General features: G+C 46.7%; 1 protein-coding gene across 6 annotated transcripts in view; it reads left to right on the top strand.

Annotated features, from left to right (window-relative positions):
• EXOC6B (exocyst complex component 6B) overlaps window positions 1-19,866 on the top strand; it is a 353,199-nt gene that overhangs the window by 208,760 nt on the left and 124,573 nt on the right. For 4 of the 6 annotated variants that reach the window (XM_074821745.1, XM_074821743.1, XM_074821744.1 and 1 more), the window contains 4 exons: window positions 3,464-3,575; window positions 7,003-7,137; window positions 8,259-8,438; window positions 13,779-13,808. In XM_074821745.1, the coding sequence (XP_074677846.1) occupies window positions 3,464-3,575; window positions 7,003-7,137; window positions 8,259-8,438; window positions 13,779-13,808 (457 nt within the window). The remainder of the gene's footprint in view (window positions 1-3,463; window positions 3,576-7,002; window positions 7,138-8,258; window positions 8,439-13,778; window positions 13,809-19,866) is intronic. The other 2 variants (XM_074821746.1, XM_074821742.1) reach the window with 1 other exon arrangement.

Here is a 19,866-nt window from a genome sequence, read left to right as displayed (position 1 = left end):
GAGAATAGGAAACCTTTGAAAATGGTGCTTGTATACAGAGCAAGCTCTGTCAGAAGTGCTTTGAAGAAGTCAAAGCAGGGTGGAAGTGCTAAGCAGTATTATTAAGCACTACTTTCGGGTTGACACAGTGCTTAATAATGGATATGGTGTAGTTGAGAACTGTCAATGTTAGGTTAATGGTCGGACCAGGTGATCTTCAAGGTCTTTTCCAACCAAGATGATTCTGTGGTTCTGTGATACTTCTTTATGCCCTGGAGGCTATCATGGTTGAGAAGTTCCTGCAGCTGAATTGAGTGGTTAAAGCAAACCCTCCGTTTGCAAAATGTTTGGTGATTCGGCAACCTCATGCCATCGGCTGCGGCGTGGGGCCAAGGCCAGCAGCATCCCTCTCCTGCCAAGAGATAACTGTCTTGGGGCATACACGCAGCCAGACAGTAACTGCCTCGTTTAATTTTGATGCCCTGATGACAGGTTGACGTTTGAATTAAAAAAAAAAAAAAAAAAAAGCTTTTCCAGCGTGACCTATTTGATTGCCACGTTGGTTTAGTGGGAAAAGCTGACCTCATGTCCAAACCCCCATGGTTTTCATCTGCCCTTTCTCAGGCTCAGTAGATGCTGGAAACTCCAGCCACCAGCTCTACTTCCAACCTCACCATTCTGCACCTCCACCATCCTTGGGGACAGGCTCTGTGACTCCCTATATATTGCATTTCAAGATTTCCCAGGGAAGATCCCGAAAGGGCCACAGTGCTTGTACAAAGATCTAGCTTGGTGTATTGTTTGCTCCCTATGCAATTTTTTCTTTACCCCCCTGAGCGTGGGTCCAGCCCTTTTTGCTCCCCAGCCCCTTTCCCCGGTTCCCACGCCGCTCTGGCAGCAGCAGGCAGCTGCCCCTGGTGTCACAGAGTCCCTTTGTACCACCCTTTGCTTTAAATCTCCTCGGGTGTCTTTTTTACCATCTGTAGATCGTCACAGGGTTCGATTTTATTGTACTTTCTATATTTAACCATGCTATTGTCTGGTGGAGGGGACTGGGGACAATCTGGTTCTTCTTGGGGGATGATGGAGAGCCTGGGGGTGTGTGCCTGGTTGGTTTTGGTGTTTGTTTTTTGCTTTTTTTTTTAAAGTAAAACCTTATTTGAGAGTCTTACCCATAGTATAAAGACCAGAAAAATTCACTGGTTGGTTTCTTCTCCCCCCACATTTTGATTTCTGTGCCACACTTTAAAAAACCCAAATGCATCACCTTCAACCGCACATCAAAACCCTGCGAGGAGGAGCCAAGGGGTCCATCTGGGATGTGAAGTGCATTAGCCTGGCTCATTGCTGGCACAGGACGTGCTTCCCCACAGAGCAAGAGGAAAATAAACTCACAGGGATCAGCGGTGATGATCTAGAAGAGACCCACAGGAAGATTTGGCTGATGACACTGAATTTAAATTATCAGGAGCTGGGTCCTGCCGAGCCGCTGGCCCTGCTCTGCTTGTGTCCAGCTGGGAAGGAGACAGTGGTCAACCCTTGGCAGGCGTTGAAGAGCAGACTTCTAAACATCAGGGAAAAGGAAATATTAGAGAAACCTGTTGGGGGGCGCAGCGCGGCGAGCAGCCGCTGGGTGTACGGGGAGTTGTGCAGCTGGGCTTTTCCTTGGGAAAGCTGCAGCAAGACACGGCTTTCTCGGTCTCGTGGAAATCTGAGTAGGACTTTGCTCAGAGATGTGAGTGGGGAGCAATATTTGCTGCTTCTCCTGGGAATTTGGGGGATTTCAGTGCAATTCTCATGCAGCAGCGCAAGGAAGGTCCTGAAGAACTTGAAAAATTGGGTTAACTGAGGGATGTGTGGTGCTCAGGGAGGATGAGCAGCTCCAGGAGGCTGCTGTGGCCCCAGGGTTGCTGTTGGAGATAGGTCAGGGCTTGGCTCAGTGCATCTGCTCTAACGTAAAATAGGCACAGAAACGAAGTGTACGAAGCGCAAATCGAGTGTGAGAGACTCCTCAGCTGCTTTAGAGGCTTAGATGCTGTAAATGTTCCATGGCATCTTCCCAGAGGAGGCCACAAGGATGCTCAGGGGGCTGGAGCACCCCCCTGTGAGGACAGGCTGAGAGAGTTGGGGGGTTCAGCTGGAGAAGAGAAGGCTCCGGGGAGACCTTAGAGCGGCCTCCCAGGACTGAAAGGGGCTACAGGAAAGGGGGGAGGGACTCTTGATCGGGGGGAGGGATAGGATGAGGGGTAACAGTTTTAAACTGAAAGAGGGGAGATTTAGGTGAGATCTAAGGAAGAAATTGTTCCCTGTGAGGGTGGTGAGGCCCTGGCACAGGTTGCCCAGAGAAGCTGTGGCTGCCCCCTCCCTGGAAGGGTTCAAGGCCAGGTTGGACGGGGCTTTGGGCAACCTGGGCTAGTGGAAGGTGTCCCTGCCCATGGCAGGGGGGTGTGGAACTGAATGATTTCTAAGGTCCCTTCCAACCCAAACCAGTCTGGGATTCTATGAAATTTGTGAGGTTTGAGCTGGATGAGGGCTGGCAGCGCCCATCCCCACACCAGGAGGCACCCCAATAGCAGCACCCCAACATCTCCCACCTTGCACACCAGCGCTGGGGTAACTGCAAAGTTTGCTTTTGTTTCTTGTGTCAATCCCTGCTTTGTAATCTGGCCCATTTGTCAGGTAAAACAGGAGAAGGAGCAAAAGGTCACGGTCTTGATTTACCAGGAGCCTTAAAGTTATTAACACTTCTCAGCCTTCCAGTTGGAAATCTTCTTTGCCCTCAGCTGCCTGTCACTGCACTGCCAGAGATAAAGCCCCGTGGTGTCAGGGCTAATGCAGGGCCAATGACAGATCAAAGGAGCCTATGTCGGGGTGGGTTTTCCTTCAGAAAGGAGAGGTTGCACCTTGCTGGTGTGCACGGTGGAGGGGCAGCAGCGCTTCAGCAGAAAGCCAAACCCGCAAACTTCAGCACCGCTGTGGTTGCAACCATCTAGCAAAGGGCATGAACATGTTGCAAGAGCTTCCAGTGTGACTTAGCTAAAGAAAAAGCTGTGAGCAGATTGAGAGGGGAGGTGTTTTGGGGGTTTGATTATTTTTTTCCCCTCGTTGCAGGGCTTTCATCCCTTTCCCCTTGCGTGCTGAACGTGCACAGCTCCCGCCTTGTGTGCGGGGCGATGGCTTGGCTGCACCGGTTAGTGCTGATGCCACGGGCACCTCTGACCCATGCTGGACCAGCCCCTCGAAGAGGAGAGGCTCAGGGGTGTAGGTTTAGCACATTCAGTTTGTTTTTTACCAACACATGCACGAAAAGGCCTAAATTGTAGGTATTTTGGTATATATTAGTATGTCAGCGCCTGTAAGCTGTGCATAGGTGATCATGCATAAGGTATAAGAGGGTTGGGAAGGAGACTGGGTGATGAGGCCTCCAGGTGATTTTCTTTTCGTAGAGCATTTTGCAAACCTCTCTTTAAATTCTACTTTTCAGCTCGACCGAAGTTGATGATATGATTAGAAAATCTACAAATCTGCTGCTGACCCGAACGCTGAGCAACTGTTTACAGAACGTCATCAAGAGAAAAAATGTTGGGCTGACGGAGGTAGGACGCGGCTTCGAGGAGACCCATTTCCAGGGCGGGGTGACAGAAGGGGGCTTGGTCCCTTGGAGCTCCTTACAGCACCTTCAGAGTTGCTGGTTTGGAGCATTATTATAAAATATTAAGTTGGAAAACAATAGTGGAACTGCAGAGCATTGCTGTACAAAGAAAGAAACACTTAATACTGCAGGAAAGAGGAAGCTTTTTTGCTGTTGCAGTTAGAATTGCCCCTCTTTGGAATTTGCAGAGAATTATATATCTGAATTAAAGTGGTGGGTAAGGGGACTTCAAGGAGTGCCAGAGAAGAGCCAGATGGGAGCTGGGAGAGGAAGGGGGAGTGATCCCTGTCTATAGGTGATGTTTGAGGTGGTTCCAGCACGCTGCAGCAGTACAAACTCTATATTGCTATTTTCGTTTTGGAATTGATACTTTTTTGTTCAGAAAGTCAGATTTCTGAAAAGTTTAATGCTCATAAATCATGGCTGTTTGGGGAGCGTGTGTGGTACCCGGGGCAGTTTGGATACCTTAGTGGGACCTCTGTGTGCTGTTAATAAATGAGTCGATATTAATACAGCTGCAGCTGTTTAATTGTGCTGTAGAAATGTGTCCTGTTCTCTGGACACCCTCAATATCTTATGGAGGTGAGTTTTGGGGAGTTTAGTGTGTTTGTGGTGCTATGTATTTACCCACGATGCTTCCTCAGCCCTTTATCTCCCTGTCTGGAATCCCTCTGCTCCCTGGGGGCAAATTCCTCCTCCATCCCGCTCCTCCCAAGGCTCCCTCCACAAAGAGGAATGTAACACTATCCCGGCACTATCCATCCCCCAAATGATCCTTTTGCTGCTGTTGTAGACGTTCCCACAGCGTGGTTGGGTGTAGGAAGGGCAAACCGGGTGCGACAGTCCCCTCAGCTGCTGTTGCTGGGTTTAGACGGTGTAGGAGTTCCTTGGCGCCGTCCACGTCGAGTGGAGGTGATGCCTTTCTTCAGGCTAAGAGTGACTTCTTCATGTGCTTTGGAGCTGAAGAGGATTTTTGCGAGGAAAGCCTACGTAGCACACTTGAGTTTAATAAAGGCGTGGTGTGTCCACAGACTGGTGTTCATCTCCAAATCTCTTCTCTCATTTTCCCCCTCCTGTTCCTTGCCACTTACCAAGGTACAACTAGCTCTCTCCTGGGGTTATCTCTACCATCAGTCTTTTCTAATTTGCTTGAAGAAAAACTACTTTGAGCATCCTTATCCCCTCCTGCCTCTTTTCTTTGTGTAACCATTGACCTCTTTGTCCAAATGGAAGCATGGGGCATTTTAATTCTGAGTTTCTCAAGTCCTTCCCACTTAAGAAAAGACATTGATGTGACTAGGTGGAGCTCAGGAATTAAAGGGCACGTTGAAGAGTCCCAGATCATATACAAGCATAGTTCTGGTGTCAAAAGTGATTGCAAAAGATACTTAAATACCTTGCAGTACTATCACTTCCCAGATTTAATTTTTACACCAAGCAACACCATCCATTTCTGGGCTCTCCGGTGCATCTTCCAAGCAGTGGACAAGGTAATACCAGGCTGTGTACCAACCTTCCCAACCTCTTAGCAGTGGATGTGAAAGTTTGTCACCAAGTCTGCTTCAAATAATCCTGGTGTTTTGAATAACACCCCTGACACCCCTCAACAACGCAGAGGGAAAAGATGCTACTAATTTTTTTCATTTGAATACCCCAGCGAGAAGGTCTTACCCCAATGAGAAGGTCTTACCCCTCCGAGGTCTTACCCCTCCAAATTCAAGAGATCAGAACTTGAAGGAGCCAGAGAGGGAGCAGGAAAGCTCATGACAAGTGGTGAAAGAGAATCAATGCTATCGGAACCTTCCTTCAAGTTTGATAGCTGATCTGGACCAGTAAGTTGTGATGATCAGAGAAGAGGTTTAGGAGGAATTTCACACAGTTGGAAATTTAATATTTAATTAGCTTGAAACTGTAGGAAAATATGTCATGGTCATGATGTCAGAGCTATCTGACATGGGGGAATGCAAATGAGTGCTTGTTTGAAGGCAAAAATCAAGAACAAAATTAATCCAAGGAATTCAGAAATGAGATGCCCTCCTAGTTACGTGTAATACGTTTCATGGACTAAGTACAAAACATATGGAGTTCAAGTAAATCATAATTTGATTTCTTAAAAACAGAAACCTGACTGAAATCACGGAAGTGTTGGCTGGAAGGGACCTCTGGAGGTATCTAGCCCAACCTGGAAATGGGTTGCTCACTTGGATCATGTTAACCATGACTTTCTCAACCCAACTTTTAATTTCTCCAAAACAGAGGTTCCACAGCTTCTCTGGGCACCCTGTTCCTGTTCTGCACTACCTTCCTAATGACTCTTTTCCTTCCTAATACCCAAGCTGAATCCCCCAAACTGTGACCGTTGCCCTTTCTCATGTCATCTGGCACCAGCAAGAGTTGGGCGCTGCAGTCTTTGTAGGGTTACTTCAGTATTTCTGTGTCTGCAGCACTCAAATCGCTGATTAATCCATCTTCTTCAGAAGATTTGTGGGTGTTTCAAAATCATTTCTTCAGAGGATTTGACTGCGGACTGCCACACCATATTCCAGCCATTAAATTATACCAATCCGGAGCATTATAATGCCTTCTGGGTCTGTAAGACATCTGAACTAGATATTATAGGGGAAGGTTTTGTTATTGCTTATGTTGCACCTTGGAAATATTCATGGCAGTCTGCTCAGAAAAAAGGTATCTGCTTAAGGAATTGATGATGCTTCCAAGTCAGTCATCCTTAAGTGGAAGCCTGGGTTGTTTTGCTCTGGATTGTAAATGTTTGTGTTGACTCACTTCAGCACAGGCTTTTCCTCTGTAGTTGCCTTAAATGTGCCATGTGAAGGCAGCTGAGAAGACAGAATTAAGAAAATTGCAGATAATGGTGGGTATGATAACCAAAAAGATACCAGGGTGAGATCTGCGTTCAGCCACACCACCCTCAGAACAGTAAAACCTTGTGGTTTCTTTGTTAAACGCCTTAGTATGATGTTGTTCAGTGTCACTCAAGATACGGGTTATTTAGGGTTCATTAGCAGACAGAATACTTGTGACTTGACATGGCATTTTTTGTAAGCCTGGTGTATTTGAGCCGCGCTGAAATGAGCACTGACTGACAGCTGAATGTAGGGAAGTCATTAAAAAAAAATAATCTTTTGTGGTATTAGTGGCTGTCATGGGAAATGCTTTTCCCCCCATATTATCTTTTATTTAAGTTTCTGATGTTGTTAAAGGAGGAGAGCCTTTGAGCGTGTAGCAAAGCTTAGTATGTTTGTACGGCGTCAGCTTTTTGTGCCAGAAGTTGTTAAAAATTGGCATCCATTAACCTGGCACTTCCCTGCCTTCAGGAGCACCATGGTTGAATCCCTTTTTTGCCTTTGCAGCTTGTACAGATTATTATAAATACGACCCATTTGGAGAAATCCTGCAAGTTCCTAGAGGAATTCATAACCAATATCACTAATGTACTTCCAGAAACTGTCCACACTACAAAACTCTACGGGACCACAACCTTCAAGGTGAGAAGGCTGGTAGATCCACCTCGGGGGAGCTGCTGTTGGTGTTTGCTTGGAGAGTATCTGCTTTCAAAGCGTGTGTGTGGATGTGTGGATGTAGGGAGCTAAGCTGAGCCCAAAGGTAATTTTGTTATATCCTGGGAAGCTTACACCCTCAGACTAGCTTTTGGGTCTGTCCTTTGGAGCGTTACTTCTGTCGAGATCGTGAGCCTTTGTAGCCCTAATTCACATTGCAGCACTTATTATCTAAAGGATTAAGCAGCTTTTAAGCAAAAGCATGATTATTTTTTTTTTAAATGAATTTTCATTTTACTGTTTGAGCACCATACAGCGTTATACACGTCTGGCCATGAACGCAAGCTCTCCTCTTTCACCCAAGAGGAGAATAGATTTATCATCTGTATCATTCCGCTCTTTTTAGCGTTATCCCCTAAAAATCGGGGCTGGCCAAAACTGCTAGAATTCACAGTCTTTAAATCTTTAAATCATAACCCAGGAGTGTCCACCCAGATGCTTCATATGAAATCTTAAGGCTATAATTAGGTCAACTGTGGGGTGTCTGAATTGTGTCCCATGGCTGGAGAGCAGGACATGGGAACAGCGCTGAGGACTCGAGCGACCGTAGGGAGTTGTTAGGTGAGGTTTGCCCTTGGGATAACAGGAGACTTAGGCCCCATGTCCCCCGGGAAGTCCATTCGTTGTCCCCTCTGGCATCATCTACCTGTTTGGCCTAAGGGTGAGTTTTCCAGCCCTTACTCTGGCAGGGAGGCTCCTCTGTGGTCCTCCTGCACCCCACACCTGCACACAGATTGGTGGCTCTCAACCTTTTTCCATCTGGGATGTTCCTCTCCCATCTCTCTCTCTTCCATCCTGCACTGGATTTGTCCTCCTGGTCCCCAGGTTGTGTCAGAGACAAACACCAGCTTGGTCTTGCCCACCACTGGCCTGGTGGCACACGTCCCACCAGTCTGAGCTAAGCTGAGGCTGGAGCAGCTGTAGTTGCCTACAGGCACCTTGTCTTGTGCTCCCTTTAGGGCTAAAGGTTGAGTCAAACTCAGCTCCTGTTACTTGTGTAGATTGTGGTGTGAAGACTCCATCCCATGTAAGGTTGTCTCGTTTCCCAGGATGCCCGCCATGCTGCTGAGGAGGAGATTTACACTAACCTGAACCAGAAGATAGACCAGTTCTTGCAGCTGGCGGACTATGACTGGATGGCCATGGAGCCGGGCAGCAAGGCCAGCGACTACCTTGTGGATCTCATCGGCTTTCTACGCAGCACGTTTGCTGTGTTCACCCACCTCCCGGTAAGCCACCTCCACCCATTTCCTTTCTTTTTTGGTCTGGGGAGCACACGGGCATCCGATGGTGCTGTGGAAACTCATGGTTGCTCAAGCTTTATGGAGTGCGATGGAAGTGGGGCCTTGGAGTGTCAAGTGTTATGAAATAAAAAATCTATTTTTAAAGTAAGCTATTTCATATGATCCAGAAGTTGGGCTTCAGTGAGAGTCTCCCCAAGTATTTGCAAGTCTACTTATACGTGAACAAGGGAAATATCCCAGTCTACCCTGTAGAAGTAGGATCATAATTCACTAGCCACATAAATTTTAGACATGTCAACTTTCAGCTTAATGGACATTCAAGATTTTTTTCAAGAGATCCCAGTATAAGGGTGTCTATTATTTGAACATTTCCAAATGTTTGTCAAGTCACTGGATGCCTTACATCAAAATACTGCTCCGTTGGAAGGCAGCATATGTTTCTTTCTTTTCTCTGCTGTCTAAAATATGCCTGTGTTTATGCTGTTATTACGATCAAAAAATGTATTTTATGTTGTTTTTTGCAGTTGGCTGAGCGGTGTCCCGTTGAATAGGAAAAATATAATCATCAGGGAGTTTCATTTTTGCTCAGCATTTTTTCCTTTAAATAAGATTTGTCTGGATATATACTTATGAGTATCTTCAATCAGCGTGTATTTTGAAATAGCAAATCCCCTGAACACTGTGTTTGTCCCAAAAGCAATTTCAAATCTCTTCTTTCCTGGACTATTATTTATTTGTTGTTACTGGGTGCCCAGGATTATAGTACACTGGTGCACACTGGGCATCTTTCATGAGCCTGGATATAAACAGGAAGACTAATAATACACAATGGCAGTTGCTGTCACTCCATTCTGCTTGTTTATGCCACTGTGATTGCTCCACTGGAAGGATGTTCAAGCCCTCCAGAGCTGTTTTAGGCGGTGTTACAGCCCCAAAACTGTGCAGCCTTCTGCGTGGTTTGTATCTTTAGCTGGATGGAAATGAGGAGTGCTTTGCTGTGGATGGAGAAGCCACCACAAGAGAAATCAAAGTGGTTTTCCCAGTTCTCTGTACCTGGAGGTGTTGTTGAGGAGAAGGTGTTTTCTTGGCTCTGTTATCATGGGAACAAACTGCTAAATAAAGCGTTGCCTCCTGTGGAGAGAAGTCGGAAGGGCTTTCATCCATCTCGAGGCCACATTTGTTGCCAAAATGTCCCCTCTGTTGGCAGCCCTGAGCAGAGTGGCTGGTGGCCACACGGGCAGGCATGGGGCAGGTGCCCTCTGGAGTCAGGAGGTGCTTGGAGATGGCTGGAGTCCTCGACTTCTGGATTTCTCCTTAAAAAAGAAGATGTGGCTGCACAGGGGTGGTTTATCACCTGGAGACTGTTTCCACAAATCATACTAGGAGTACTTACGCAAGCAGGTAGTGGGATTTGACAGGGAGATTGGTCTCTGCACCAGAGCATGAAGCATGGCTAGCAGGAGAGATGAGGATGGGGAGAGATGCCCACAATGATTTATGAGATGGACCCAAGTGATTTATCTTCCTTTAATATTAATGTTTCCTTTCTGAGTGAGTTAAAGTTGTTTTGGAGACTGGGAGGACAGCTAATTGGTCTAAAAAGGACCAAGACAGATCAAAGCAGCCTTTTCTCTTCCAGAACTGGATTAGAATGGACCCAGCTGAGGAGAAAGCTGTTTGCATTTGCAGTGCAGCACCTTATCTCCAAAGCGTTGCGTGGCGCTGATCCTCTGACAGCCTCGTGAGCCGGGCAGGGCGAGTGAATCAGGTGCTGCCATCTGGTTTGTGAAGCTGTAGATCTGGTTCAGTGGTTTGTACAGATGCAGGTCTGGGGTTTTTTTATCTATATTGGGATATCTTCCTTTAGAGGAGTGCTAGATGCCATCACTGAACATTGCTGAGGGGTCCTTGGGTACCCTTGCAGGCAGTGGTGGATGAGAGCAAGTCAGGAAGAATCAGGGTACATCCAAAAGGCACCCAGCTCCTTTGGTGTCTCTGCTGCTTCATTTTTATAAGGTTCAAGGGCCTTTTTCCAGTGGCTTATTTAGAAACACATGAAAATTTCTGCGCTTTGCTAAGTGAAATATTAGAGATAAGGCGTAGAGCAGCCCACATCTCTCTAAAGCAATGCAGGAAAATGACGATGTTTGTGAAAGCACCGAAAATGTGGGATGAGCTTCATTTGTGAAAGGAAAGAGTGAGAAGGGTTCAAGGGGAAGAGGAACTATGTCCCAAAAGGATGAATTACAACTGAAAGAGGATATTGCAGGATTGCTAGTGGCAAGGTAGAGCAGTTTCTATACTGCTGGTCTGAATCCAGCCCAAATCCTTAGCACTGTAATGTTACGATCTAAGAGGAGTTGCTGCCCTGTTTGAAATGAGTTTGCAGCCTGGTCCAGCTATAAAATACAGGATTTCCACACTGCCAGTAGCTCACGAAAAAAACCAAGTGACTGTGCAGCATCCTTGGAGGGGCATCCCTGGATAAGGCATCCTTGGAGCATCTTCTCATTCTTAGAAGTGGACTCCGTGCAACACCATCCCTTCCTCTTCTCATGTCCTTTCCTGGTTTGGAAATATCCCCATCCTCCAGAGCTGATAATCGGGTGCCTTTGTGTTGAATTTACACCATTTAAAAAAGAGAAAAGTGTGCTCCTAGTATTTGAACTTGCAGGAGTTTTTGAGAAGAAGAGAGTGGCAGTCTCAGGAGATGACTAAGTGGCAGGAGCTCAGCTACTCACCTGCCTTTTGTCACAACAGTAATTACACCAAGAAAAACCTTCACCCGCTGATCAAAGAAACTCAGCCTGGGCTTGTCGGCAGTTACCGTGCTAAAATTACACCAACAAAAAGCTCTGTCCTGTAATAGAACGGAGCCGAAAGTCCTGAGCCTGCAAAAATGCAGGCGGCTCCTTAACATGACGGGTGTGAGTAATCCCATTGTCTCGGATGGGGCCGCTCGTCTGCAGGAAACTTTTCTGGGGTCAAGGCTCCAGCTCGCCGCGAGGCAGATCGAATGGCCTCGAGGGGGTCCAGTTGACTCAACAAGTCAACATTTTGGAGAGGGAGTGAAGAGGAGCAGAGATGCTGAGTGAGCTAAAAGGTGACTCCGAGCCAAGATTTGGGCATTAAGTTTTGTGTTTCTGGATACACGAGGCTGAATTTTTCCTGTATTTATTGGGGGGAATTGCAGAATGGTTGAGGCTGGAAGGGACCTCGGGAGGCCATAGGATCATAAAATAGTTTGGGTTGGAAGGGACCTTTAACGGTCATCTAGTCCAATGGTAACACAACCCCCCTGCCACGAGCAGGGACGTCTTCAATTAGATCAGGTTGCTCAGAGACTCGTCCAACCTTGAACATTTCCAGGGATGGGGCATCTACCACCTCTCTGGGCAACCCCCCAAAAATAACCCAGACCAAAGCTAGTCCTGGCTTGTGGAGTGGCTGAAAGAGTCTCCACTTTCTCTAGTGTTCAAGCAGGAATTGAAATCCCTAATTTTTCCTTTGGAGCATCAACATAGACATTGTGGGAGATGGTGGAAACAGCTTGATATTAGGAATCCCTGGAAGCGATTTGCTTTTTTGCAGCTTTGCTTTGGGACGCTGAGCCCCCGTCGGCGAAGGGCACGCGGGTGGGTACAGCGTGTGCCGCAGGGGAGGAAAAGTTCATGGTGAAGTTAATGGGGTTTTGGTGCATACCACTGCTGCAGGAAATTTTCATGGTGGTTTAGAGCCACAATTCGAAAATGCTCCGCTAAGTGCCCAAAATGTCTCAAAGCAAATAACACGCTGGTGGAAATCAAAGCATAATTAACATTTGGCTTCAAGGCTGCCCTCTTCCTGCGTTAACCAGGGAGAGTCAGTTACTGCTGCTGGTGAGCTTATTAACATGGGATGCTCGGGCCTCCTTTAAAAGAAAACACTTTTTTTTTTTTAAGAAAAAAAAATAGTTTAAAAAAAAAGAGCACTTCAGGAAAAAAAAAAAAAAAAGGTGGTTTCTGGTTTTCAGCAAGTAAAGGGCCATGGCCTCAAAAATTAACATTTCCAGCATAATACTTTTAAAAGAATGACTGAAAAAGCCTTTTGTCTTTGATGGCTGATTGTTGGTTTTATTTCTTGTTAGACAAGTTAATGTAAATCGCATTGACAGGGCTACTCCAAACACACTGATTTGTTGACATTAAGCTTCTCAAAGATGGAGGGTTGTGTCAACACCTACAGTGAACTGTCAGGTTAACAAAGCAAGGATGTTTTCTTGGGGGAGGGGAGCAGAGTTGGGGGAAGGGGGGGGTGTTTTGTTTTTATTTTAAGTTTCCTTTAATCCTCTGTTAGTCTTGTATCTTGATAACCTCCTTTGGAAGGTAATCAGGGCAGGTCAAGAGGTGATGCTGACCCGGGAAGGGGAAGCAATCTTTCAGCGATCGAACAAACTCTAACCTCTGCCGTCTTGAGCAGTTCAGCGTGAACTCTCTGCAAAGGGGTTTTTGGGTTGGTTTTTTGTTGTTTTTTTTTTTTCCTTTTGTGCTTATTTTTGCCAGATGGCAGGCACAGATTTCAGCTGGAACCGCACGAATGCCGCGGCCGCTCTGCCTGCAACGTTTTTGCCTTATTCACCGTATTGGCATCTCTTCCCAGTTGCAAATGAACATGCTGGCCACGGCAGCTCTTGCTTTGGTAGAAAGAGCTTTGGAAGTGTTTATTTTCTTTTTAAACAGAACGATTACCTATGTTTTTATTTAAAAAGCCAAATCCCTCTGTAATATTTTAAAAGGCAAGGCACTGTGCGTGGAAGTAAAATGCCTTGAACTTTGCACCAACCACAACCTTGACCATGCTGGGAGGGACCCAAGTGGAAAATAACTGTCATGAAAACATCATATGAGCACCAAAGACACCTTTAGATTTTCAAGAGTCCTGTCTGCACTTAGATAACTATGTCCCCTTGGCCTCAGAAGAGCTGAGCAAGTTTTGCTTGAGCTGATCCCTGCTGTCACTCACTAGGGTTTGGCGTCCGTCACCTCCATCTTACAGGTGGGAAAGCTGAGGCACGTGCATGTTGACTTGCAGACCACACTCCATACTATAAGACTGATCTGTGGTTCTTTCATTTCCTCCTCATCCTCCTTAGACCAGATTCAAGGAACCCATATTTTGCTTTTTTTTAATACTCTGCCAACTGCTGAGCCGCCGGTGCCTCAGTTGGAGCGTTGATGGGTTGTAGGCACCTATGGGTGATGACCACTGTGTACCTCTCTGCTTTTCTCACTGTTGCTTTGCTCTCTTCTGCATTTGACTTTAAACTCCCTGTGTTGTCCTCTGTAGGGGGATGTAGATGTCCACTCTACAATGTCGGTGAGTACAAGACTGCGTGTCGTGCGCGTTTGGTCTGCTCTGCTTGCACCTCAAATGTTAGAGGGTGAGTTGAACCAGAAAAGGTCCTTTGTCTCAAAAGGGAGGAAAGGAAAAGATTGAGTAGAAGTTTAAATCAATAGGTTAAATAAGAGACCGGGGGAAAGGGTTTCCTGCCACACAGGTTGCTCACCAGCATGCCCTTGCAGTAGCACTGCTAAATTGTTGCTTTTAGAGCACATCACGTTTAACTGTCTCCTTTTATCCCTCACATCCCTAAATGTGTGGGGAATTAAGGGAAATGCCTGTTATTAGGGAAAGCATGATGGGATCTTCAACCTCTGCTTGGAAGAGAAAAGATCTTTGTAAACCCCCCCCCCCCTCGCTCCCTGTATTTTGTTCAGACAAAGCCCCCAGGGGGATTTCAGCCTGACATTCCTCCTGGTCTAAGTGCTCTGACCTGGGGCTTGACCACTCAGCCTTCCCTCCAGCTAGAGTGGTAGAATAATATTTTATCCAGAAAATAGCGTGGGTTCTTGACGTTTACTTATCTCCCTATTTGGATTAGGGCAGTTAGCACAAAGAACACAAAGGAGACCTTTCGGACCTGCCTTCTGGTTCAACAAACCCCTCTAATCGTTGTCATTTCTGCTTGTTTCATGTGCGGGAGAATAAGCAGCGGCATTTCTCCGGCTGGATGGCAAACAAGGTGCTCTCGAGCTACCTTGTTTCCTCTAGTCCCACGTCTGCAAGCCAAGGCACGTGCGAGCAAAGCGTGCCTCGTGGTTTGTTGGTTTTTTTTTTTTTTGTTGGTGCAGCCCTGCTCGACGCAGTTTTGCGGTGTGAGATGCGGCCGGCGCGGAGGCATAGCCTCTACCCCAGCTTCTGCTTTTCCGCCTTTAACCCCTGCTCTTCATTTTAATGCTGAGCTGCCATGGTAGTATTGATATTTCATGCCGCGGTTGGATGCTTGTAACCCTTTTCCTGGAAACTGAGCATAGCTAAGCCTTGAGTATTTGCAGGCGCTGGGCACCTGGGGGTTTCTAAGTCAACAGCGAGGTCTCAAATCAACGCCAGCTTCTGGAAAGAAAGAGCCTTGTTAAAGCAATTTGAGGCCAGCTTCCATCAAAGCCGGGGCTGGGTTGCTGGCAGGGCTGCGGGAGCTGCCTGCACCGCCGGGGAGCAGGCAGGGATGCTTCAGGCATCCCCCCACGGCCGCGGGTTTCCAGGAGCGGTGTTGAATGTCGATCATCTTATGTGGTGTCCTTAGGGTGTACCCTAAGAGAGACAGATGCAGCAACTGGTATTGCCTCTGGCTTTTCAAGACTTTCAACCATTTAGAAGCCAGATGTATTTATTTCTTTAATTGAATCCAGTGCCTAGACAGCTATGGAGTCAGCTTCCTATGGAGAGGGGTGCATTAGTTTCATTAAGGTAAATCAATGAAAAATAATACCTGGAGGTCCCCTGGAAAGGGTCAGGAATGGAGTAATCCCTTTATATGGTGGGACTTTGCTAGCCTGCTCTTAGTTGGTTTTGTTTTTAACTGCAACGAATTCTAATTTTCCTTTTAACCCCTCTAATTTTCTGTTCTCTAGGTAGTTTGTATTAATTGGTGGAAATAAATCACTAATCTGTCTGTCTAAAAGAGATTGAAAAATAAAAATCTGGTTGTACAAAATAGCAGGACAAAGGGGTAATTGTAATGGAGTTTAAAATGTCCAGTGGGAAGTAGTTGTGGCTAATCCTGGAAGTTTCTTGGTGGTGTAGATACAGACCCACATAAAAAAAACCCGAGTTGCCTGGGATGCAGACATGGACAGGGCACGAGCAGCATCCCAAATCCTCCCTGTATGGTCCTCAAGGGGCTTCCTCCGCTCTCCAGAGATGATCCGAGTCTCCTGGGGGGGTTGCTCAGGCCAGCTTGCCCTGAAAGTTGGGCAAAATGCCCTTAAAACCAGGGTGCCTTGGCAGGGAGGAGATGGGCTGGTGACTGGAGCAGTGCTTGCTTGGCTGTGCGGTCCCGAGCTGCCCGCCTCGCTGCGGGCTGGCGGCTGGGCATTACTTTCCTGGTCTTCTCCAGTGCCTCCAAAATCCCCAAAACTTACCAAAATTGAAAGGGTCGAAACAAGAGCTCACGGTTGCTTTAAAGCAAGGAGCAAAGCTTTCAAATACAGTGGATTTAGCTTTGTTGGCTGGGGAGAAGGCTGACCTCTGATTAACCCAGGAGCGCTAGTTAACTCGAATCCGGGTAAGCCAAGTTATCTTGTAATTACATGGTTTCTTGTCTGCTTTCAGCACTTTGAAAATTAATTGAAGCTAAAATGCCCAGTCCCATAAATCCTTTAAACCAGGGTGTGCACGCTTCCCTAGGTGTTGCTTCCCTTTGTGTAGTCACCTTGGCATGTTTGGCTTTGATTTTTATTTTACAAACTTAGATTTATAAAGCTATTTTATGCTTACTTTTGCATGCACGTACATACACAAAGAATCAGATGTGCAGTACGGGGAATTTGGCAACTGAAAATCCATCCTCAGCGTGAGGAATTCAAACATGCCTGATGCTTCCTGCACCAGAGTCCCAGAGTGTACCTTCCAAAAACCCAAACAGAAGTTAAAGTATGGGTTGTTGGTTTTTTGTTTGTTTTTTTCTCCTTTAGACTGAAATTTAAGCGAAACAATAGACTTTGCAATTTTAGGCTTTCCTCTTATTTCATCCACTAGCAACCTGAAAACTAGTAAGGCTCTTCCTGAGTTGTGAATGTGCAAAAGAACGTTGATGAACACCCCATCTGCTTCCAAAACTCCCGGCTGTCTTCCGTAACCTACCCATGGGAGGAGACCCCTCTACCCTAGACGCGCCCAGCCTTCACATGCAATGTCCTTTGGGGTCCCCGTGCTGGGGTTCCTTGATTTGAGGGTGCAGGGAGAAGTGTTGGGAGCTCATGCCCATCATTCGGAGCTGGTAGGCGCATAAGCGTGGTTGAGTGTCGTCGATGGGGTTGAAGTGGCTGCAATTAAGGACACGTCATTTCGTGACCGCCGTAGGGGTATCTTTACACAGAGATATGTTCTCCCTGGATCTTGCAGCTTAGGTTAGGTGTAATGGCAAGAGAGAGCAAGGAAAGCGTTTAAAAGTGCAGATCCTCATGGATTTCTCATGCCGTGGCCTGCCTTCATTGTGTTTCATGAATGGCAATAAATAAGGAGAGCCCAATGGGTTCATTAAAAAGCAAGACAACAGTAATTTCTACAGCTTTCACCATCCCTCTTTTCTCTATTTTTCAACGTCTCAATATTGAAAAAGGAAATTTAATGTAAGATTTAGCTTTTGGAAACATGTAATGTGAGCTGAAGTTTCATATGCTGCTTGTGTTGGTCACTCAGTAATCAGGTCTGCTTGGGGAAAAAAAAAAAGTCTCCTGAATTGGGCGTTGATGGCTCACAGAGTGGAAATGGAGTGGGTGGTGGGTGGGTTTTTTTTTTTTTTGTTTTGCGCTCATCCTTTTTTCCAGTCTGTTCAACATCTGGGCCTTAAGTCATGTATTAGCTGCGTTTCCAACAGGCGGCCGTACGTCACGGCGACAGGCCGACCCTTCCTTTTATTTATAACACCAAATTATCATTATAAAACTATATAGAAAAGATGAAGCGATTCAGTTCACGCTCTTTAAGTCCTCCTACTGCCTTAATTGGCAGATGCTTTGCCCTGATAAATCAGCAGAAAGAAGCATGGGTCTAGCTCCTCGTACGTTAGGGAAAAAATAAAAAAAAAATCTGTATTTAATCAACTTTTTGTTTCCAAAATGGCAGCTGCTTTGTATTTAATGGAAAATCAGGCTCTTCCCAATGGAAAGAATGTTATTCCCAAAGTGAGTACAAAAGAAAATAAAAGCCACAAAAGAGGAGGATGAAATATGTAGTTTGTTTTTTTTTTTTTTTTTTTTCCTCGTTCGTTCCAGTTGTGGAGCCGCGTGCTCCGATCACGGTCAGGCCACGGCTCTGGTTTGCGTCACGTAACTCGGAAAGTCTCAGCCCGTGGACACGGGGACCAGGAGAGAGGCACAAATAGGCCCCAGAAAAATTAGGGCTACTTCATGCTTCTCGTGTACATATAGAAGCTCGTTAAATGCAGGTTATTTATGGGTTCAATTCCTTCGCAGGCTGAGATGCCTCTGCTGTTGGAGCACCACGTTTTTTTCTTTGAAACCTCTTGGTGCAGGGGCTTGGTGTCTTTTTCAGAGGTGAATGATCTTTGTGGAGACCCAAGTGGGGAGCATGGGAGGAGGAGAAAATTTAGGAGCATCAAGCCTGTGTCTTGTCCAAGCGCAGCCAGCAGGTCCGCAGGTCGCCGTCCCCTCCCTGGGCTTGCAGTGAATCTCCATCTGCTGCTCATGTTTACTTGCACTTTGCTCTGAAATGCATTTAAATGGCAAAAATTAATAATTTAATGCTGGGGGGACGCTGCCAAACTGCCACTGTGGAAGTCAAATGCTTCAGGTTTGTCCAATTTGCTCCTGCTGCTGGGCCAGGGCGTTGAGCCACACCGTGGAGACACCTTCAGAGGGAGTGAGAAGTGGTTTGAGCTGCTGTGACATGCTCTGCCCATGTCTTTTGGGTTTTTGCGTGGGTTTTGGTCCCTGCCGGCCCCTGTCTCCTGATGCCGTTTTGCAGCGCAAGGAGGCGGCACGGGCATTTGCAGTGTGGCCTGTGACCATGCGGAGTAATTAGAGAGCAGGTAGATGGGACTTTTATATCTTTTATTGTTTAAAAAAGAGGGTCATGTAAAGAAAGTGGGAGGCAGCAGATTGGGAACGGGAGTTTGATGCCACAGGCTGAACTTCCAGCCTGGTGGGAGAGTCAGGATCGGATGGTTACGTGATTAATGAGAGGGTCTGCAGTTAAATCAAGTCCTAGTCTGGAGAAGAGGAGGCTGAGGGGAGACCTCATGGCCCTCTGCAACTGCCTGAAAGGAGGGTGCAGAGAGGGGGGAGGAGTCTCTTGAGCCAAGGAACCAGCGGCAGGCCAAGAGGGAATGGCCTCAAGCTGCGCCAGGGCAGGGTCAGACTGGCTCTTAGGAAGGATTTCTTTGCAGAAGGGGTTGTTGGGCGTTGGAATGGGCTGCCCAGGGCAGGGGGGGAGTCCCCATCCCTGGAGGGGTTGAAGAGTCGGGTTGACCCAGCGCTGAGGGATCTGGTGGAGTTGGGAACGGTCAGGGTGAGGTTAATGGTTGGGCTGGAGGAGCTTCAAGGGCTTTTCCAGCCAAGATGATTCTGGGATTCTGTGAAGTGGCTAATAAGGATAAAGCATACAGTTCCTAGCATTTCTCAGAGGATGAGGCTGTCGTATCCCTGACTGGACTGGCAGGAGTGCTTTCCCACCTGTGTTCTCTGTGAAGGGCCTTGCACAGATCTCTGAAGCATCTTAGGAAACCAGACAGCAGCTGGCTGCTCCAACGCAGGTGCTGCTCCGTTCGGGTGAGCCAGGCTCTCCACACAAGTGTTTCCATGCTATAGACATTTAAAAAAGCAGTTAATTAAAAATATCCTGCCATACATTTGGATGGTGTGCAAGGAAAAAGATGCATATCTTGGAATCCTCTTTCCTTGGTGTTTTTTGCATGTATGCATATGCAAAAAACACCCCAGAGCTTCCCAGCTTTGCTTCAAACTACTGAACTTCTACAGAATACCTCTGCCTGGCTGTGTGTTTGTGTGTGCCCCCATAAGGCTTCAAAGAAACTGTCCTGGGCTCAGTTGTAACAGCTGCGTCCCGAGGTAGTTCCCTTCTCCACCCCCTGCCCTTCCTTCTATTTATTTATTTTCCTATTGGGAAAAAAAAAAAAAACCACAAATGTTGCTTGTTGACTCTGACAGCTCAGTCAAAGTGAGGGAAAATTCTTGTGTTCCTGTGCATACTCTTACCCTGGATCCCACATTTATATGTGGCTACAAAATCCTTGAGTTGTTCTTTTATTGTTGGGTGTATTCGCTCCTGCTTGTGGGGAAATAGATGCAGTTCATAGTGCCAAGACCTCTCGATGCCTATGTAGGAAAAACCT

The sequence above is a fragment of the Strix aluco genome, chromosome 4 (assembly GCF_031877795.1).
Source record: "Strix aluco isolate bStrAlu1 chromosome 4, bStrAlu1.hap1, whole genome shotgun sequence".
In the NCBI taxonomy this organism is placed as follows: Eukaryota; Metazoa; Chordata; class Aves; order Strigiformes; family Strigidae; genus Strix; species Strix aluco.
The sequence above is the reverse complement of the archived record's forward strand: the minus strand, read 5'-3'. Positions and strand labels throughout refer to the sequence as shown.